At 39.0% G+C, this 23573-nt stretch overlaps 1 protein-coding gene across 8 annotated transcripts in view; it reads right to left on the bottom strand.

Moving 5' to 3' along the window:
• Smu1 (Smu1 spliceosomal factor) overlaps positions 1–22703 on the bottom strand; it is a 154416-nt gene extending 131713 nt beyond the window's left edge. For 2 of the 8 annotated variants that reach the window (XM_070097128.1, XM_070097126.1), the window contains exons 1-3: positions 20169–20532; positions 3774–3894; positions 3175–3311 (exon numbers count right to left, since the gene is read on the bottom strand). Coding sequence is in view for 4 of the 8 variants with exons in the window: in XM_070097126.1 (XP_069953227.1) it covers positions 3175–3239 (65 nt within the window). In the remaining 4 variants the exon portion in view is untranslated. Of the gene's footprint in view, positions 1–3174; positions 3312–3773; positions 3895–18996; positions 19127–20168; positions 20533–22490 lie in introns of those variants that run through there. The other 6 variants (XM_070097125.1, XM_070097127.1, XM_070097131.1 and 3 more) reach the window with 6 other exon arrangements.
• Positions 22704–23573: the final 870 nt, after the last annotated feature.

Below are 23573 nucleotides of genomic sequence, written 5' to 3'. Positions count from 1 at the left end.
AAAACCAGGGTTCCACTGTACCAGGGGATGACTACTGACATTAAGCTTAAGAAATATATATAAAAGTATAAAGAAGAATTAAAGAAAAGAACTCATGATATTGGAATTAAAGAATTATTGGAATTAAAGAATAAAAGAAAAGACTCATGATATTGGATGTTATCGATAATATCAAGTGAAATTAGGGGGTGCTGCAGTTTCACAGTGCCTATAGATGAGCCACCACTGGTTAAATAGCATAATCCAGCAAAATTTTCAATAGTCAACAGACTCACAGGAGAGAACCAATGTACAGTTGTTTTGTGGAAGTGTTGTGTCCTTTGCTGAGATTGTCCATCAAATAATTTTGTATACAGGTACTCCTCACTTAATGACCGAATTCCATTCCTAAGAGTAGGTCAGTGGGTTAACCATCAATAGATATTGTTTTAATGTCACCTTTGCACCATTTATAATATTTATAGTATATTTTGAAATGTTTATACAGTAGTGTACTGCATACTGTAATAAACAGAATAGAAGAAATCAGCTGTAATATACATTAATTAGGTTCGCATACTAGTTGGAAAACTAGTCCTAAGTCCGAGCGATCATTAACAGGTAGGTCATTAAGTGAGGAGTACCTGTATTAGCATCTATTCATTTCATGTTTGAGAATGAGCAACGTCACCCAACGGGAATACTACTAACAGGAATACTAATGATACTGGAGGTGCCAAGAAGATAATTAAGTGTGAAACTAAGTGTGTTTCCAAGACAAGTGAATTATTATATGTAATAATTTTCCTGTCTTAGAAACACTCTTAGTTTCACACTTAATTTTCTTCTTGGCATCTCCAGCATCAATAGTATTCCTGTTGGGTGCCATGGTTCATGTTGATGTGGTTCTCACCTAATGCAGGTTGTACATGCATTTCTGTGATAATAAGCTTCTGATACCACTGTAAGAAAAAGAAAAATAATTGTTTGTCTACTGATTAGTACAGATTAAGATTTGTTGAAAAAATAAGATGTTGATAAATACAGTTAAATAAGACAGAACAGTTATCAAATATGTGTAGAGTAAAACCTTCAGTTAACTGACCAGCATTTAACTGATTACTGACACACCAAATCTGTGGTCGGACAGCACTTGGAAGCAACAAGTTTGTCAAATTTTAGAACTGTCTGTTATTCTTAAAGTTGGCAACATAAGTAAAATTTGGACTTAATTCCACTCAGCAAATTTATGTTTTGGGTTTAGCAGTCTTATTACATTATATCCAAATATTGTCTGTTACTGTTACTCGGACAAAAAGACAACTGGCATGAACAATCACCTTCCCTGCATTAGTAAGTTATATTAAGGGCTGACCATAATGTTAATTTAAAAGAGTGCATGAGAGAGAGTAGAGCCTACAGGAGTGTGTACATGTAGTGTTTGATGGTCTGATATATGTCAAACAGTAGATGACCGCATATCACAAAGTTTAGTAAGACACACAAGCAACAACTGAATACCTTTACTGTTGAAATGTTTCACCTATTTGGTAAGCTTCTTCAGTCAAATGTAGAGAAAAGATTGTAGGCAGTAAGAGCAGTAGCAAAGTGAAGATTATGTAATCAGTCAATCATTCTTGGAGATATAGTTTGAGATGGTGAGTCCCTCAGCCTGGAGAAGAGTTGATGTCCATGGTTTGGAGCAATATGAACCTGAAGCCTTCAAAAGGCTGAGGGACTGACTACCTCAAATTATTTATCTAAGGTTGATCAACTGATTACATCATTGTTACCTCTTCACCATTCCTGCTGCCTACAATCCTTTCTCTGTATTTGACTGAAGAAACCAACCACGTAGGCAAAATAATTCAACATTAAAGATATTCAACTCTTGCACATGTCTTACTCATCAGCTTGTTAGTGTTTCATACTATTTTAAACAACATTTAGTGTTTAAAGTGCCTCAGAAAATGAAGTTTAGTGTTCGAAGTGCCTCCGAACATAAAGTTTAGTGTTTGAAGTGCCTCCAAATATAAAGTTTAGTGTTTGAAGTGCCTCAGAACATAAAGTTTAGTGTTTGAAGTACCTCTGAACATAAAGTTTAGTGTTGGAAGTGCCTCAGAACCTAATGTTTAGTGTTCGAAGTGCCTTTGAACATGAAGTTTAGTGTTGGACGTGCCTCCAAATATAAAGTTTAGTGTTTGAAGTGCCTCAGAACCTAATGTTTAGTGTTTGAAGTGCCTCAGAACATAAAGTTTAGTGTTTGAAGTACCTCCAAACATAAAGTTTAGTGTTTGAAGTGCCTCAGAACATAATGTTTAGTGTTTAAAGTGCCTCCAAACATAAAGTTTAGTGTTTGAAGTGCCTCAAGTTTTTATTTAAGAAGGGTTATGTATAAAGAAATTTGTATCAAGAAATCAGATTATATTAGGTAATTAGGGGGGAGGGAAGGACACACACACATAGACAGAGGGGGGAGTTGAGGGGCATACACACAGGTAGAGAGGGGGATGGAGGGACACACACACACACAGGCAGAGAGGGGGGAGGGAAGGACACACACACACAGGCAGATGGGGGAGGGAAGGGGCACATACACTGGCAGAGAGGGGGGAGGGACACATATAGGCAGAGAGGGAGGAGGGACACATATAGGCAGAGAGGGGAGGGAGGGACACACACACACACAGACCCAGGCAGAGAGGGGGTGAGGGAAGGACACACAGAGGCAGAGGGGGAGGGAGGGAGGGACACACACATAAGCAGAGAGGGGGGGGAGAGAGAGGCACACACAGGCAGAGAGAGGAGGGACACCCACAGGCAGATGAGGGGGGAGGGACACACACAGGCAGAGTGGGGTTGAGGGACACACACAGGCAGAGGGATGGAGGGAAGGAGGGAGGGACACACACAGGCAGAGTGTTTATTTTTTAATAGCAAACACTTTGGCAAATTTACATGGCACTTTCCCACTACCTTCCAGATCCAACAAAGTGGTATTCAAATGGCCAACATATGACTTGAAGTCATTTACATTTACTTTAAATGTCCTAAACCTATCCAACACATATTGAACAAAGGACACATTTTCATCCCACGTATGAACAAATACAATTATAACAGTCAGGTAACCTTTCATAAATATTTTTAAGACATCAATCTGCCTCACTTTGACAATTAAACAATAATACATACCAGGTAGTTTTCCACAGGCTTCCTATTCTAGTTTCCACTTGCTGCCTCAGGTTTGCACTCCCCATGATTTCGACTCACTGCTTCTGGCTACCTCTTCTTGGCTATGGCTTCCCTTACTTCACAATCACATTCATCAACTGTAAGACAGAAACAAATGCCTTTCAAAAATCTAAGAAACAAATTATTTCTATAAGAGGGAAAATTCTTAGGAATCAACCTTGATAATAGACTCAAATTTCAAACACATATACAACAAATTTCCAAAAAAAATTTCCAAGACCGTAGGCATACTATCGAAGATACAGTACTATGTTCCACAGTCAGCCCTCCTGGCCCTATATCACTCACTTATTTACCCCTATCTCACCTATGGAATTTGTGCATGGGGCTCAACAACAATAAACCATCTCAGACCACTAATCACCCAACAAAAGGCTGCAGTCAGAATAAATTCCCACTACAGACAACACACTCCACCAATATTCAAAACTCTAAACCTACTCACAATACAAAACATCCATACTTATTACTGCACCTACTACATACATAGAACACTTAACTCTGACATAAACCCTCCCCTCAAACATCTCCTTACCAACCTTAACAGAACACATGACCATAACACAAGGCACAGATCACTCTTTGATGTTCCTCATGTCCATCTCGCGCTATGCAAAAACTCAATGCACATAAACGGCCCTAAAATCTGGAATTCATTACCTGTGAATATAAAAGAAACACTGTTTATAAATTCAAGTCTCTTCTCAAAAATCACTTACTCACCCACAACTAAATAAATACTGAATAATTGTATCTCATAAATTGTATCTCATAAATTGTATGTCATATATGTATCTCATTATTGTATCTCATAAATGTCAACCTGTGACCCAATCAAACTTTGTTACTATTTAACCCTTAAACGGTCCAAACGTATATATACGTTCACGTGCGTAGCGCCCCAAACGTATATATACGTTTTATTTTTCATTCGTTCAAAATTAGCGCGATAGGCCTGAGTTGCCTAGACATGAGAGAATGGGTGTGCGCAGTATACAAAAAATCTGAGACACCTGGGTACCACATGGTAGGACCAATTACATTCAGCTCCATCCTGGGTCAACATCATGGCACATCCTCGTGATTCACTCACGCCTCATTGTATTAACACTCTACTATTCGAGTGTTTAGTGGATTTGACACCAATGGGGCCAGTAATATTCAAGGAATTAGTGAAAATATCGACGATAACCCAGATGACCCCCAGCCCATCACCTCTGGGGTAGTGACACCTGTCCTAGGGCCAAGCACCTCTGGGGTAGCCAGTGTGGCCACATCAGACCCTAGGCCAAGCACTTCTGGGGTGGCCAGTGTGGCCACAGAAGACCCTGGGCCAAGCACCTCTAGAGTGGCAAGTGTTACCCATAGGCAACTTTGCAAGAGGAAACTATCATTTTCCTGGTGTTTTAGTAGTGATAGTGAAAGTGATGTAAGTGATGATGAGATTGATTTTATGCCAATTGAGGATTCGTCTAGTGATAGTGACGTTCATTATTCACCAGTGAAACGTACTTTTAGGTGTCATTATCTATGTTCAGGCAGTGTGCCATATGCAATCCCCAAGGGTCGTGGCAGGTCACGATCCAAAACCCCGGCCACTGATAGTGAAAGTGATCACAAAGGGGAGTATGCGGGGATGGAGGAAGTAGTGGTGGGTGGCATTGTGCCTGGACCACATGGCGCAGTGGGTGGACAGACAAAGGACCGCCCGGCACTCCCTCAACCATGTGCTGCCTCCACTCCTCTCCCTCCTCCTCCTGCCCCCCTTCGCCCCATGCCACAGGTCCACCCTGCACCATGTGATTGTGAGTGGAACTGGACACAAAGTATATTCGTGCCAAAGCCTTGTGATTTTGATGCTAGTGGAAGTGGTATCCAGCCAGAAAGTCCCATAACGAATGAGTCTACAGAGTTAGACTATTTCCAGTTGTACTTTGACGAGCCTATAATGAACTTGATAGTGACTCAGACAAACATTTATTACCAATATGTCATGAACAACACAACAGAGGTTGGAGAATCATCACGGCTGCACAGGTGGAAAGACACAACAGTGGCTGAAATGTATTTATTCCTTGCCACTGTCATGCTTATGCCACATATCTATAAGAACAATATACATAATTACTGGTCTACAGACCACTTCATCAGTACTCCAGTTTTCCGTGACCTCCTTCCCTGCAACAGATTCATTCTGTTGCTATGAATGTTGCACTTCGCAGACAGAAATACGCCAGACAGAAATGACCTTCTATACAAAATCCGGGAAGTGTTTATGTATTTGAAGCAGAAATTCAGTGTATACTTTTATCCCTTCAAGAACATTCAGATTTCTCTCTGAATTTCATCAAACAGATAGCAAGAAAGTATGGTACCACACCTGTACCTTCCCCTCAACAGTGACCTGTCACACCACAACCTGTCCCCCAACCACAGCCAGTGGGGGAAGTGCCAGACCGAATCACTCCTAACTGTCACTATCTGGTACCAATACCACCTACCCAAAAGAATAAGAATGCCCAGAAAAAGTGTATTGTGTGTGCTACCACCTAAAAATGACCCCAACAGCGGAAGGACACACGATTCATGTGTCACCAGTGTGGGGTGGCACTCTGTATGAATCCATGCTTCATGGAGTATCATACAATTGTGGAGTTCTAGAAACGTAAGTGGGACATGTAAATAATTGTATATAGTTGTAGATAATAATGTGTGATTCAGCCAGGTGTGCAAAATCACCTGTCAGTGTGTACATGTGTGTTTATGACAATGTGATAAAAATTTTGTATGTAATATTGGTGTATAAACAAAAATTGGCATTGATATCAAATGACTTACTATGAAACATAATTATCATATCATGAAAACCAAGAAAATGAAAAAAAAATGGAAGAAAACGGTAAATATGTTGAATTTGTGCAGGAAGCAGTGCTTCATGTTGCCGTCAGGTGATTGCCAAGTGCCAACTTCGCGGCCTCATACCTCGGCAAGTACTAAAACACTTAAAAAAAAGTGCTCTTTTTATCTACATAAAAAAAAAGATTTTTTTTTTTTTCAAAATATTCGGGGCGCTGCGCGAGTGAACGTATATATACGTTTGGACCGTTTAAGGGTTAACTTCATTACCTAACAGAATACTCCATTCTACTGATTACACAGCAACACAGTAAATGACCATATGACCTGTCTTTGTAATACTCATTTGTACTAAATTGTTATCTGTTTTACAATAATTTTTGTACCACTGAATATATCATTGCTTAGTTAATGTTAAGTTAATTTTAAGCCTGCCCATAATGCTCTGCATACAAGGGGCTTTGGCATGCTGCACTTTAAAAATTGTATTCCTTGTACTTTTCTGTATCATGTTCAAATAAATAAATAAATAAATAAATAAATAAATAAATAAATACTTAAAAGCCTCTTCAAATCCACAATCTTTGTAGCAACTTTTTATCAAGAGAAAATGGATAATTTTCAATAACAAAAACTTTGGCAAAATTTCTTGCCACTACCAACATCATGACCCAACAAAGTTATACTAAAATGACCAACAGATAACTTCTAGTCATTTACATTTACTTGAAATGTCCTAAATCTCTCCAAGAGATATTCAAAATGGGACGCAGGTTCATCCCACATATTACAAACTAACTTCAGTTATAACAACCAGGTAAGCTTTAAAATCGTACGAGAGCCTCATTGATAAATATTATAAAGACAGAAATCTACAATACTACATACCTGGTAACTTTAACCCTTTGACTGTCGAGGTCGTATATATACGTCTTACGAGGTACCATGTTTGACGTATATATACTCATAAATTCTAGCGGCTTCAAATCAAGCAGGAGAAAGGTGGTAGGCTCACATGTGAGAGAATGGGTCTGTGTGGTCAGTGTGCACCACATAAAAAAAATCCTGGAGCATGCAGTGCATAATGAGAAAAAAAAAATCCAACTGTTTTTTTTAATTAAAACGCCGACTTTGTGGTCTATTTTTGTATAGTATTTATGGTTGTATTATCGTTTTCTTGATCTCATTTGATAGAATGGAAAACATATTATAGAAATAGAGGTGATTTTGATTGATTTAACTCTAAAAAGAACCTGGAAATGGAACTCAAAGTAGGGGAAATGTTTGAGTTTTGCCGAAGTTCAAAAGTAAACAAATGATGTCATTATCCAATAAATGTCCAACTAGCCATTCTAATATGCAGTCATGAATGGGTTGATGTTATTTATACAATTATTACAGTATTGCAGTAGTCTGCATAACAGTAAATCTTCTATTTTTTGCTTGAATAAAAATTCAAAATAGAAAGCAAGAGTAATATCAGAGGTGCTTGGAGACATGACTGATGAACAAAGAAAATGTTATTTTAGAGCCAAGAATGTCTGCATTGTTCATTTTGGGTTGTATTTTGAAATTGTCATATTTTTTAATTTTCGTGAAATTGGCCAAATTGCAAATTTCTGACCATGTTATTGGGTGGTTGAAATCGGTAAATGGGCAGTTTCTTGTACTCAATCGATAGAAAAAATGGAGTTCTAAAGAAATAGCTATGAGTTTGGTCGATTGGAAGAATGGAATTAGCCAAAAATAGGGGTCAAAGTGGGCGAAATCGCCGATTTGTAAATATCGCCGAGGTCGCTAACTTCGCGAGAGCCTAATTCCGTGAGTTTTCCATCAAATTTCACGATTTTTGGTGTCATTACAATCGGGAATAGATTCTCTATCATTTCACAAGAAAAAATAATTTTTTTTTTTTTAAATTTTGCGATACCAGGAGACACTTCAGGATTGGGGGTTGCGACAGTCAAGGGGTTAAAGAGACCTACTTCACAAACCAAAAGGCATGGAAACAGAAACGTCTGCTGTGGCCCTGGAGAAAGACATGATCATGGACTTTTCATAGGATTTACAAGGCCCTGGCCAGAATTCCTTGTAAAATAAACTGTCTAGCCTTAGATAAAATCCTCCATGGTAAGGTCAGCATAAGAGAAGTTTGTGTTATTGCAATGGGCTCAGAGCTGCAGCTACAATTTAATGCAATGATGCCAAAACACAGTATGTTTGAAGGAAACCATTACCTCCAGGCACCTACATACACTTTAACCCTTTGACTGTCACAGGCCCCTTTCTGAAACTGTCATTCTATGTCGCAAAATTTTTTGGAAAAAAAAAAAAAAAAAAATTGTTTCTTATGAAATGACAGAGAATCTTTTCCCGATGGTAATGACACCAAAAGTTCGAAATTTGGTCGAAAACTCATGGAATTACGCTGCCGCGAAGTTAGCGGTCTCGGCGACATATACGTATAGGCGATTTCGCCGAATTTTAGCCGTTTCTAGCCAATTCTGTTGTTCCAGTTGACCAAACTCATAGCTGTTTCTTTAGAACTCCATTTTATCTATCAGTTGAGTACAAGAAACTTCCCATTTACCAATCTGAACTACCCAATAAAGTGGTCAGAAATTGGCAATTTGGCCAATTTCACGCAAATCAAAAAAGATGCCAATTTCAAAATGGGGTCCAGAATAAACAAGGTAGACATTCTTGGCACTAAAATAACATATCCTCTGTTCATTAGTCACATCTCTAGGCCCCTCTTATATTACTATTGCTTTCTATTTTGATTTTTTATTCATACAAAAAAATACAAAATTTACTGGTATGCAGACTACTGCATTATTTTAAAAATGGTATAAATAATATCAGTGCACTAGTGAAAGAATATTAGACTCCCCAGTTGACGTGTATTGGATGTGTAGTGTGATTTGCTTACTCCTGAACATTGGTAAAAATCAAACATTTCCGCTACTTTGAGCTCAGTTTCAAGGCCGTTTTCATTGTGAAAGTAATGAAAATCATCTCTATTTCTGTAATATGTTTTCCATTTTATCACCTAAGACCATGAAAACAAGAATACAACGATAAATACTATACGAAAATACACCTCAAAGTCGGTGTTTTAATCCAAAAAAACGGTCAGTTTTTTTTTCTCATTACGCACTGTGTGCTGCAGGATTTTTTTTATGTGGTGCACAGTGACCACACAGACCCATTCTCTCACATGTGGGCCTACCAGGTTTCTCCTGCTTGATTTGAAGCCGCTAGAATTTATGAGTACAGTGGACCCCCGCATACCGTTGGCCTTACATAACGTTAAATCCGCATACCGATACATTTTATTGCTAAGATTTTGCCTCGCATACTGCTAAAAAACCCGCTCAACGCTGTTCGTCCGAGACACGTCTATGTGAGGCCTGAGCCAACCTCACATGTTCTGCCGGTGGCATTGTTTACAAGCCAGCCTCCGCGGTAACATCCAAGCATACAATCGTAACATTTCGTATTATTACAGTGTTTTTGGTGATTTTATCTGCAAAATAAGTGACCATGGGCCCCAAGAAAGCTTCTGTCAGCTGCTGGTGCTGCTGTAGCACTGTCAGCTGCTGCTGCTGCTGTACCACCGTCAGCTGCTGCTGCTGCTGCTGCTGTAGTACCGTCTGCTGCTGCTGCTGCTGTAGTACCGTCTGCTGCTGCTGCTGCTGTGTAGTACATCGTCTGCTGCTGCTGTAGCACTGTCATCGCTGCTGCTGCTGCTGTAGCACTGTCAGCTGCTGCTGCTGCTGCTGTAGCACCGTTGTTGGTGTGGCTTATTGAGAATACCAAGAAACAATTAACCCCAGAGGGTTAGCCACCCAGGATAACCCAAAAAAGTGTGTCATCGAAGACTGTCTAACTTATTTCCATTGGGGTCCTTAATCTTGTCTCCCAGGATGCAACCCACACCAGTCGACTAACACCCAGGTGAACAGGGAAAAATGCCTGGAACTAGTGCTCATATTGGTGAATTTAAAGCCAGCAAAGGTTGGTTTGAGAGATTTAAGAATTGTAGTGACATACACAGTGTGATAAGGCCTGTTCTGGAAGAAAATGCCAAACAGGACCTACAGTACTCAGGAGGAAAAGGCACTCCCAGGACACAGTGTCTTATCAGTCATTGCTGCATCTTCAATAAAGGTAAGTGTCATTTATTCTTCATTTAGTAGAGTAGTACACGCACAATATATACTGTGCATGTACTACTCTACTATTGTGCATGTATCGTTCTCTTTGTGTGTAGGAAAATGTATATTTCATGTGGTAAAATTTTTTTTTTTCATACTTTTGGGTGTCTTGCACGGATTAATTTGATTTCCATTATTTCTTATGGGGAAAATTCATTCGCATAACGATAATTTCGCATAACAACGATATGACCAAAGGACAGACACTCCATTGTGCCCCTTAACATAAATATCTTCTGCTAACCCAGAAAAGGAAGGCATGAGCAGGGACTTTTCACTAGATTTATGAGGCCATGTCCAGAATTCCTCATAAAATAAATTGTCTAGGTTTGGATAAAATTCGTCCAAGGTAAGGTCAACATAGAACATGTTTCTGTTCCTACAATGGGCTCAGAACTGCATCTACAATTGAAAGCATTGATGCCTAAAACAGCATCTTTCATGAGAACCATTATCCCCTAGACAACTACATACACTTAAATAACCAGTGTAATTTTTGTTTTTCACAAAATCATCAACCATCTGCTGCAGCCTGGTCCATAAGCATTTTCTGTAATATGGCTGGTGTCCCTGTTTATTGTAATATGTACAGTAATAAGGTTAAAAAGCCCCCTGCCCACTTGGCATAGGCTGGGGCCCTTGTCCCTGGGGAACTGGGCTCTTCCTACATGTTCCCTGTATTCCTGGACCTGTGACAGCTGACTTAAAACTTTCCTGGGCATGTACTGGAGAATTAAGGTTATTGAAACTCTGGTGGTTATGAGGCTGAAAAATGCGGCTTAAACTTCTGAAATTTCTTAATCCTACTGGTGGGTGGAGAAAACTTACCATTACATGCATTAATAAGTTCTGGGTGGTAACTACTATCAAGTTTTTGGTTAGCTAAAAATCTATCACCCAGCTGTAAAGCATGATTAAAATCATCAAGATCCTTCTCCTCAAGATATACCTTAAGATCAGTAGGAACATTTCTCAAAAGATCCTCTAACAAAATTAGGGAAATTACACCCTCATAATTGTCTACCACACCTTTTGAGCGACACCCCGTGTTTATAAGCAACAACTTCTAACCATATTCCACCAAAAACTGACCTGCCTGAAACTTTAGTCCACTAAACTTGTGCTGATACCTTTCTGGCAACATCTGATAAGCAAGTAAAACTACCTCCATCAGTTTATTATAATCAGAAAAGTCCCATTCCTCTAGAGAACTAACTGCTTGTAACCCTTTACCAATTAACCGGGTTCGTACTAATGTCACCCATTCCTAATGAAGTGAGTTCATACTAATGTTGCCCATTCCTAGTCTGTCCTATCTTAGGATTTGGCCATCCTTTGGAACAACAGTAAAAACTTATCTTGGTCTTTCTCTAGGAATCTGGGCACAAATTTTATGGCTTTGTCCAAATGAAATGCCTCACCCATATTTATTGTGGCTTGTTGAGAAGCAAACTGCCTCTCCTTGTCTCTTTCTTGAGCCATAAACATTTCTAACTGTTTCTGTTCCTGGAACTTTGTACGTTCAATCCCTAACTGCTCTTTTCTTCCCCGCTTATGACTAATTTCAATCTTATAAATTCTGCTTCATTATTCATGTTACTAGCATTGGGATGTGATTCATTACTAGCAGTGGGATGTGATTCATTACTAGCAGTGGGATGTGATTCATTACTAGCAGTGGGATGTGATTCATTACTAGCAGTGGGATGCAATTCCTTACCGGCAGTGGAATTTGATTCAGGGTCTTCTACAAGATCCCTGTCAGTACTACTCTCTCCAAAGATAACAGACATTTTGGATATCACTAGCACTTGCTATCTACAGCAGAAATTACAAATATAAAATAATAAACCACACAGCATAGCACATACACTAAATAAATATTTTATTCACAAGGAATAACCAAAAAAGGCACAATACCGTGACTGTTTTGATACACAAATAACCCGCACATAGAAGAGAGGAGCTTACGATGACGTTTTGGTCCAAAACATCATCGTAAGCTCCTCTCTTCTATGTGTGGGTTATTTGTGTATTCACAAGGAATTATTGTCACATAACTCCCTAAAAATAAAGAGGATTGGACACAAGAACTTTGCAGAAAAACGGGAGTATTTACATGTGCAAAGGTAAATTATTCCCAGAAAATTACTGTTATTAATAACACCGGGCTGTGGTTCATACATCAGCTTGTGTGTAGCCAGCAGGAACAGCCTGGATGATCAGACCCTGATCCACCATGAGGCCTGGTCTCTGACCGAGCCACAGGGGCATCGACCCCGAAAACCCTCTCCAGGTAAACTCCAAGTAAACCCTAAAAAGTCAGCAATATTGCACACAACACAGGCAGAAAACTTGGTTTATTGCACCAGGAAAGGTAAATTATTCCCAGAAAATTACTGTTATTAATAACACCCAAAAAAATCAGAAACATTGCATCCATTGCAGCTATCCATACTATTACCTGGAGAACCTGGAGACCTGGAGAAAGAGTTCCGGGGGTCAACACCCCCATGGCCCAGTCTGTGACCAGGTCTCATTGTGAATCAGGGCCTGATCAACCAGGCTGTTACTGCTGGCTGCATGCAATCCAACATACGAATCACAGCCCGGCTGGTCAGGTATCGACTTTAGGTGCTTGTCCATTGCCTGCTTGAAGACAGCCAGGGATCTATTGATAATCCCCCTTATGTATGCTGGGAGGCAGTTGAACAGTCTTGGGCCTCTGACACTTATTATGTTGTATATTAACATGCTAGTGACACCCCTGCTTTTCATTGGGGGAATGTTGCATCGTGTGCCGAGTCTTTTGCCTTCATAGGGAGTTATTTTCGTGTGCAAGTTTGGTACTAGTCCCTCTAGGATTTTCCAGGTGTATATAATCATGTATCTCTCCCACCTGCATTCCAGGGAGTACAGGTGTTTTATCTGAGTTATGCATGCCATGAAGGTTCTCTGTACATTTTCTAGGTCAGCAATTTCACCTGCCTTAAGAGGTGCTGTTAGTGTGCAGCAATATTCCAGCCTAGATAAAACAAGTAACCTGAAGAGTGTCATCATGGGCTTGGCAGCCCTAGTTTTGAAGGTTCTCATTCACCATCCTGTCATTTTTCTAGCAGATGCAATTAATACAATGTTATGGTCCTTGAAGGTGAGATCCTCTGACATGATCACTCCCACTTCATTCTGCCTATAACTTGTTTCCCTTTTACTCACAATATCACTACACTCATATTTCATTGCTTTCTCACAAAAACCCATGCTACTAACTATTTTTTAATATAAAGCCCTAACAGCATTGGTCACTGACCCCCCCTCCCTGACCTAGATAAGTGAACCCCATCCCTGGCATACATATTATTTCTGCCTTGTATGGCACTTTCCCATATTATTATTATTTTGACTAATGCTTGATAATACAAGAAATCACAAAAGTACTTACTTGGGATTTCAAAATTTTTCCACTGTGGGTATTATGCATATTGTGATATTACATGTTTACTGTGACCTTATTGCACATTACTATTAACTGGTCTTTCACCTTATAAAAGACTTGCTGCTCTCAAAATTATAAGTTGTTATAAACAACTCGAGACCTTAATGCAGTAAGCCAGGCATAGATATACAATATTATTATTATAATAAAGAATTATTGTATATATGACCTACAAGGTCACATATACAATAATTAAGGAATTACTACAGATAATGTTGTTAATTTCCCCTCCCACAGGCCTCCAAGAGGCCTATGTGAGGTCAATATCTAATACAATTTTGATAGTTGACGCAAGTGTAAATCAAGGTCTGTAATGGAAATAATTCACTTTTATGGGTTATCCTGGGTAATTTACAGTGTAAATGTGTACCTAAATAAACTTACACAAGTTGAGGAAACTGTCATAAAGCAGGTAACAAGCTTGAATAAAGTTGAACTACACAGACAGCATCTAATTGTAGCACCTCAATTATAAGTATGCAAGTATTTATGAAAGTATTTGATAAATGCTTACATTTTCACTACTACTGCTTCTGGCATGCCGACAGGCATATAACGCAGAACTGGACTGCTCTATTTCCGCCTTTTGCATACTAAACAATAAATTTTAAGAAATCAATGTTACTAATTGAGATCCATGAAAAAATTGACTAACATAACAAATCATTTCTTTGCAAAGTCATAACATACTTGTGATGAATGTGGGGTTAATGTTATTACACTGTAGCACCATATAGTACTGGCAGGCCCCACTTCACAGCACTGTACTTTACGACATTTCACCAATGCAGCAGTTTTCAATTACAGTGGAACCTCGGCTTACGAACTTAATGAGTTCCGTGACCTCGTTCGTATCTGGATTATTCCATCGTATGCTGAGTCAATTTTCCTCATTTAAATTAATTGAAAAGCCATTAATCTGTTCCAGCGGAATTCCTGCTCTCAGAGGCAGGAAAAATACACTTGAATATAATGCTAATATCAAGTCTACAGCTTATTTATCTATCACACTTGATGTAATATAATAAACAATATAAATACCATAGGAACTTGGTATGTACTCTAGCATTATGTGACAAAGTGGAGGCAGCCATAACTGCTCCCGCATTGTTGTGGTATTCACTGCCATCTAGTGACGGCCTTTCGAAGCTGTTTATTATTATAATTATTATTATAGTATTATAGTTATATTATTATTATATGTATTATTATTGCATTACATTATAATTACATTATTATTATAATGGGGAAGTGCTTGTGAGGGGAAAGGTATTCAGGCTTAATTTAGGGAATTGGAACACACATCCAAATCCCTAGATCAAGAGCCCCTCACCACGTACGTATGTACGTACTAATAATAATATTTATTATAACAATAATAGTAATACAATATAATAATTATTGTAATAATCACAATAATAGAATATAATAATAATAATAATAGTAATACAATATAATAATTATTATAACAATAATAATAATACAATATAATAATAATATTAATACAATATAATTATTGTAATAAGTACAGTGCCTGCACTCTGAAGGAGGGGTGTTAATGTTGCAGTTTAAAAACTGTAGTGTAAAGCACCCTTCTGGCAAGTCAGTGATGGAGTGAATGATGGTGAAAGTTTTTCTTTTTCGGGCCACCCTGCCTTGGTGGGAATCGGCCAGTGTGATAATAAATAAATAATAAAAATAATAATACAATATAATAATAATAATAACAGTAAAGAGAAGTTTCAAAAGGCTGGCAGTAGTTGGCGCCACCATCAACAAAACACTGGTAACCACTATTTTTCACCTGTCGAGACTTAAGTAGTCTATAAGTATTAGGTTAAGTCTGAGTGAAATGTCTCGGCATGCTCCATGTTATGATACGTAAACACACAATGTAACACTTGCAAAGAAATAAAGATTTTATTTATTTATCTATTTATTTATTTAAGCAACTTCCCTTGAGGGGGAAGGACGCATCCTGAAATTTCGTTCATATCCAAAAGAAAAAAAAATCGACCGAACGACGGTTCGTATCCTGAAAAGTTCGCAGGGTTGGGCGTTCGTAAGCAAGATAAGATAAGAGTTCGGATTTTTAACCCCGGAGGGTTCCACAGTATACTAATTCTTTATTTATTCAGACTTCCTACAATAAATATTTTAAGGTAAGTACAGTGGACCCCCGGATAACAATCAGCTCCCAACTCGACCAATTATGTAAGTTTATTTTTGTAAGTGCTTTTGTAGGTGTATTTTTAGGGGTCTGAAATGGACTAATCTAATTCACAATATTTCTTATGGGAACAAATTCGGTCTATAACGGCACCCAAACAGACTTCTGGATTGAAATAATATCGTTATGCGGGGGGTCCACTGTATTGTGTGTACTGTACAACCTCTCCTCACTTAATGACAGAGTTCCGTTCCTAATGCCACATCGTTAAACGAATGTGTCGCTAAGTGAGGAGCATACTATAATAGTAGTGAGTTTGTGTGTCTCATCTTTGATATTGTTTTAATGTCACCTTTGCACCATTTATAACCTTTCGGGTATATTCGTAAGTGCTTATACAATAGTGTACTGTATATTGAAATAAAAAGAATAGAGGAAATCAGCTGTAATATACAGTGGACCCTCGGTTATCGGCCATAATCCGTTCCAGAAGCTCGGGCTAAAACCGAAATGGCCGAAAACCTAAATAATATTTCCCATAATGATTAATGTAGTAATTACAATTAATTGTTTTATAGACAAAAATATTCACCAAAAAATATTTTTAACAATTAAATCAGTATTACATAAGTTTGTTAAAGACTAATGCTGGCTACTGGAATGCTTGCTACACTTCCTGCATGCCTGTTACACTTCCTGCATGCCTGCTACACTTCCTGCATGCCTGCTACACTTCCTGCAAGTCTGCTACACTCCCTACATGCCTGCTACACTTCTTGCATGCCTGTTACACTCCGTGCATGCCTGTTACACTTCTTGCATGCCTGCTACACTTCCTGCATGCCTGCTACACTTCCTGTATGTCTGCTACACTCCCTGTATGCCTGTTACACTCCCTGCATGCCTGTTATACTCCTTGCATGCCTGCTACACTTTCTGCATGCCTGTTACACTCCCTGCATGCCTGCTACACTCCTTGCATGCCTGTTACACTCCCTGCATGCCTGTTACACTTCTTGCATGCCTGCTACACTTCCTGCATGCCTGCTACACTTCCTGCATGCCTGCTACACTTCCTGCATGTCTGCTACACTCCCTGCATGCCTGCTACACTTCCTGCATGCCTGCTACACTCCCTGCATGCCTGCTACACTCTCTGCATGCCTGCTACAGCTATACTCCCTGCATGCCTGTTACACTTCCTGCATGCCTGCTACACTTCATGCTTAAATTCCATGGTGTTTCTCACTTTCTTGACCACAGGAACTTTACTAGGAACTTTCTTTGGAGCCATGGTTATTTATTTTGCAGTTGCACTGCAAAAAATAAAAAACACTAAAAAACACTGGAAAGAAAGCAAAATATTTGGATGTATGAGCAGAAGCTTCCTCACGCACCGAAAGACACAGCCAAACTGACACGCAAGCGGCCCCTGCCGGTGGACGGACGCGTCTGAAAGGGCCGATCACCGGGAGCCGAAAAACCGGCCAATCACCGAGTTGGCCAATAACAGGAGCGGCCGATAACTGAGGGTGCACCGTACATTATTTAGGTACGACTACTGGTCAGAGAGCCCGTCGTAAGTTTGAGGCATCGGTAAATGAGTATGTCGCAAAATGAGTAGAGGGTGTATATGAATTTTTTACACCTAGTTCTATTGAAATAGTAAATATGTTATCAGGCTTTTACATTCACTGGAAAGTGGAAAACGACTATGTTTCACTTTTCATCAATTTTTTTTTTTTATATCAGTACCCTGGAACCTAACCTGCTGTTTAAACAGGGCCTGCCATTATATGGAACTGGGTTGTTTTCATTATATACTGTATAGTTAGAATAACAGTTGTTGCATTAACATAGAAAAGCTTTACAGAGTAACAAATGAAAAATACCCAACCAAGGTGTATGTATTGTGAAATGTATATCGTTCATGGGAATGTCTAATTCTTTATGTTGATTACTGTAGAAAATTGGCAGTTGGTTGGTGTGAACAGTAGTTTGCAGTAAGCACCAAAATTATAAGAAATTGAAGCAGGTGGCAACTGCTATCAACACCATAATGGTTTGACATTAATAATTTAAAAGAAAGTAAGAGTGCACTGTATATTTGTTCTTTAATATTTTGTATAAAGCATTTTCTATAATTCTCAGAACACACTTGACATTATTTATTATATTTGGGAATGTACTTATACCACATTTTAATATGTATTTTTTTACAAATAATAGAGACCATGTGTGCACCATAATGCCCTGCTCATAATTACTGCCAATATAGGCAGGCAAGTAGGAGGATTAGTTAAGTTCATAATGAATGAATGGGCTATGACTTTTTGTGTTATCCTAGGTAATGTACACGTTAATATTTTTTCAACAAACTGGCTGTATCGCACCCAGTTGGGGTGATCTAAAAACAAAAAGGAGTTTATCTTTTTAAATTTAGTTCCCAACCAATTGTCTTTTTTGTTGGCTGTTATCACTCATCTTAGGCACCACAGTGATTTATTTATAGAAATAATAAAAAATTAAAAAGACAACAAAAAATGTGAAGAAACACAAAATAGTTCACAGGGAAGTTCTGGCACATAGTGTTTGTTTGGTAGAGTTGCGAGCAAATTGTCAACCACTGAGCAATGTTTTTACCAAAGTAAGCATTCGAATACTGAATTGTTCAAGTAGGGAGGTGTTCGAGTACCGAGGTTCCACCATACGTGCGATACTTTGTGTAACTGAATGTGTATGTACCAGTACCATCAAAAATATATATTACAGGTGGTCTCTTAGGCCACCTATAACAATGAGGAAGCATCAAGGCGCCTATTTATTTTTGGCCTTAGGACTGCAAGGTCAAGGGTTGTTAAATAGCATAATAAAGGTAAAATTGCAATAGGCAACAGACTCACAGGAGAGAATCAATGTACAGTTGTTCTGTGGAAGTGTTGTGTCCTTTGCTGGTGTGGTCATCATTTGCTGATTTGGTTAATTGTGAGTGAAATAGACAATTACAATTAAATAATTACATTCTTCCACCCCTGTGGCTGGGTTGGTAGCAGATTGGCCTCACACACTGAAGACCTGGGGGGGTAGATCGCTGGTACAGCTGGAAACATTAGGACGTGTTTCCTTAAGACACCTGCTGTCCAGTTTGACCTAGCAGTAAAATAGGTACCTGGGTGTTAGTGGACTATTGTGGGTTGCATCCTGGGTATTAGTGAGCTGAATTGGGTTTGATCCTGGGTATTAGTGAACTGATTTTGGTTTCATCCTGGGTATTAGTGGACTAGTGTGGGTTGCACCCTGGGTGTTAGGTGAATGTTGTTGGTCGCATGCTGGGTGTTAGTGGAGTGACGTTGGTTACATCCTGGTTATTAATGGACTGGTGTGGGTTGCATTCTGGTTATTAGTGGATTGGTGTGGGTCACACCCTAGGTGTTAGGTGATTGGTATGGGTCACACCCTGGGTGTTAGCTTATTGGTGTGGGTCACACCCTGAGTGTTAGGTGACTGGTGTGGGCCACACTGTGGGTATTAGGTGACTGGTGTGGGTCACACCCTGGTGTTAGCTGATTGGTGTGGGTCACACCCTGGGTGTTTGGTGATTGGTGTGGGTCATACCCTGGGTGTTAGGTGATTGGTGTGGGTCACACCCTGGGTGTTAGGTGATTGGTGTGGGTCACACCCTGGTTGTTAGGTGATTGGTGTGGGTCACACCCTGGTGTTAGCTGATTGGTGTGGGTCACACCCTGGTGTTAGCTGATTGGTGTGGGTCACACCCTGGGTGTTAGGTGATTGGTGTGGGTCATACCCTGGGTGTTAGGTGATTGGTGTGGGTCATACCCTGGGTGTTAGGTGATTGGTGTGGGTCATACCCTGGGTGTTAGGTGACTGGTGTGGGTCACATGCTAATTTGCGGGAAATGCTCTGCATAAGAAGGAACTTTCTATATAGCAGCATGTCACTGATGTCAGCTGTGGTCTGTATCATGTCACTGATGTCAGCTGTGGTCTGTATCATGTCACTGATGTCAGCTGTGGTCTGTATCATGTCACTGATGTCATGTTCAGCTGTGGTTATGTCAGCTGTGGTCTGATCAACTGATGTCAATCATGTTCTTATATTATAATTACATATTAGAGAAATAATTACTGGCCACTACTTGAAATGGCCTTAAACTTGCCTTTCAGACACTTACTTTCCATCAAGAGCATTATGTGGCTGCCCAGACTCGCATTCTGCAGCAAACTTGCGGTATTGTAGGAAAATACTCGCCATTGTTGTGTTTTTGGCCGGAAAAACGTTGTTTACTCGAAGGAGAGAAATATGTTTATCTTTGTTGGGTTTATAAGGGTGAGTAAGAGGTGAAGCTGTATCATCCAGCCAAACTTGTCGATCACACCAGGAAGATTTGTTGCACAAAGCTGAACCAGGAAAGAAAAAGAACAAAAGTTCCTAAGTTAATAGAAACAGGAACTAAAAGTTCCTAATTAGATCAGGTGGAGCACTTTGCTAACCCCCAGCAGGGCCAGACACCTACACACCACCTAAGTTCAATAACCGGCTGCCCACCAAAACCGTCAAAGATTTAAGGGCAGAGAGCTGGTTAATAATAATAATAATAATAATAATAATAATAATAATAATAATATCTTCATTTGTATAAGTACATGCACAAGGTATACGGGCCTAGCTAACATCAATGGTTGGTGAAGGAACAAGAAATCAATCTTTTTAAAAAGACGAAGATAAATAATTGTCTTGATTCAAAAAGTACTCACAGCCAGGACAACCATGAAAACAGATGAGAACAGTGCATATACACTAGCAATAGTAATATACATGTCGTAATATATTTGTTGTACACAAATAAATACTTTTGTTTGAGGAAAGAGTACATTAATTTAGGAGAAAGGAAATATAAACGTTGATTATAGGATTGAAAGAATTCCCTAAATGACAAGAGTTGTTTTGAAACCATAGTACTCAACAAGGTATAATTACAGATAATACCACAGACCACTACCCTACTTTCCTCATAACAACTCTTGGTAAACTACCCCAAGACACTACTAAAGTCACCTTCAGACTTCACAATGAGGCAGCCATTAATAACTTCACAACAGCAATAGCAAACATTGATTGGCACACTGAGCTAGAAACCTATACAGATATTGACGAATGTATTAATAATTTTCTAAAAAAAAACCAATACCTCTATAACAAGCACTGCCCTAAAAAAACTAAACAGATGACAGCAAAGAGACTGAACAGTCCCTGGCTAACACCCAGCATTCTCAAATCCATAAATACAAAACACCAATATGAAAAACAGTACAGAATGGGTCACATAACCAGAGACCAAACAAAACGTTACTCGTCAATCCTAACCAGCCTATCTCACCCCTATCTCACCTATGGAATTTGTGCATGGGGCTCAACAACAATTAACCATCTCAGACCACTAATTACCCAACAAAAGGCTGCAGTTAGAATGATAACAAATTCTCACTACAGGCAGCACACTCCACCAATATTCAATACACTAAACCTACTCACCATACAAAACATCCATACTTATTACTGCACCTATTACATACATAGAACACTTAACTCTGATATTAACCCTCCCCTCAAACATCTCCTTGCCAACCTCAACAGAACACATGACCATAACACAAGGCACAGATCACTCTTTGATGTTCCTCGTGTCCATCTCACACTATGCAAAAACTCAATGCACATAAAAGGCCCTAAAATCTGGAATTCATTACCTGTAAATATAAAAGAAACACAACCTGTTTATAAATTCAAGTCTCTTCTCAAAGATTACTTACTCACCCAAAACCAAATAAATACTGAATAACTGAACATTATAAATTGTATATCTTAAATGTTTCTCACAATTATATCACATAAATGTTAAACCTAAAACCCAATCTAACTTTATTATTTTTTAAATACACTACCTAACAGAATCACTACCTAACTGAATGCAACCATATGACCTGTCTTTGTAATACTCACTTGTGCTTTATAGTTATCTGTTTACATTAATGTTTTATCACTGATTTCATCATTGCTTAGTAGCAGCGCTGTATAGTCCTTGTGGCTTAGCGCTTCTTTTTGATTATAATAATAATAATAATCATTGCTTAGTTAATCTTAAGTTAATTTTAAGCCAGCCCGTAATGCTATGCATAGTATAAGTGGCTTTGGCATACTGCTCTTATCTGTATTTTTTTTGTACCTCTGTATGTGTGCACAAATTGGAAATAAATAAATGGACGCATGCGCAGTAGCGCCGTCACTGGTGTCAGGCTGAGAGAGCAGGACAAGGTGCCAGTGATGTTATTTAAGAAAATCACTAATGAACTCGTAATTTTTGTAGTAAACATAGAGAGACAGATGTAATAGAATGTGGCATTATGTTATTTTGATGATAGCAGCAATACACCATTACAATTAATTAACATAAAGCTATAAATAGTGTTTAAAGAATAAACTAAGTGGTAACTACCATGTAGAGGCTACCTTCGTCTCTCCATGCATAAGAAAATTAGTTTTCTCTCAATATTTTTGTGTTCTGCGGATTAATATTTGATACTTCACCATTATTTTATTTTATAAACTTGTAATTGTAAAAAAGTAAGGTTGTGAGGCCTCACAAATAACTATTTGTCAAGGGAAATATATTTTTTGACAATAAAAGGAGAAATATTTTCGTATTGTCTTGATTGAAAAATGTACTCAGGGAGGCAGCCAGTATATGTGTGTACACGCGCCACGATGAACATCAAAATGGTATACAGTACCGACAGGTTGTTAGGTAAGACACATATGCAACAGTTAGACAACTTTATTCCGAAACGTTTCGCCTACACAGTAGGCTTCTTCAGTCGAATACAGAAAATAGGCAGGAACAGTAGAGATGTGAAGACGATGTAATCAGTCCATCACCCTTGTAGTCGTAGAATTTGAGGTTGTCAGTCCCTCGGCCTGGAGAAGTTCAGTTCCATAGTCAGGAACTATCTGAAGATCAAGCGACAGTGCGGAGACTTAAATACTGTCGGAAGGAGAGGTGCAGAGTAGTAGTAGTAGTAGTAGTAGTAGTAGTGAGAATGTAACCACTGAAAGGTCATGTCCCTCTCAGATCTAACACTTCTCACTTGAAAAGCTTGTCCAAGGTGTTTTCTGTACCAAGATGCCATGTGTTGCAGTGTCTGACAAGATGAACATCAAAATGGTATACAATACCGACAGGTTGTTAGGTAAGACACATATGCAACAGTTAGACAACTTTATTCCGAAACGTTTCGCCTACACAGTAGGCTTCTTCAGTCGAAGAAGTCTGAAGAAGCCTACTGTGTAGGCGAAACGTTTCGGAATAAAGTTGTCTAACTGTTGCATATGTGTCTTACCTAACATACACGCGCCACCCTCTGCCGGGTCAGGTAGCTGGTGGGTGTTGGAGCTGTGGACATGTAACTGTCTCTGCCACCACCACCATTACTATCACCAGCAACACTACTTCTTCTTCAACACATTATATACACTGATGGATCTAAACACGAGTCTTCTGGCAGGGCTGCATCTGCTCTTG

The sequence above is a fragment of the Cherax quadricarinatus genome, chromosome 56 (assembly GCF_038502225.1).
Source record: "Cherax quadricarinatus isolate ZL_2023a chromosome 56, ASM3850222v1, whole genome shotgun sequence".
Lineage (NCBI taxonomy): Eukaryota > Metazoa > Arthropoda > Malacostraca > Decapoda > Parastacidae > Cherax > Cherax quadricarinatus.
The sequence above is the reverse complement of the archived record's forward strand: the minus strand, read 5'-3'. Positions and strand labels throughout refer to the sequence as shown.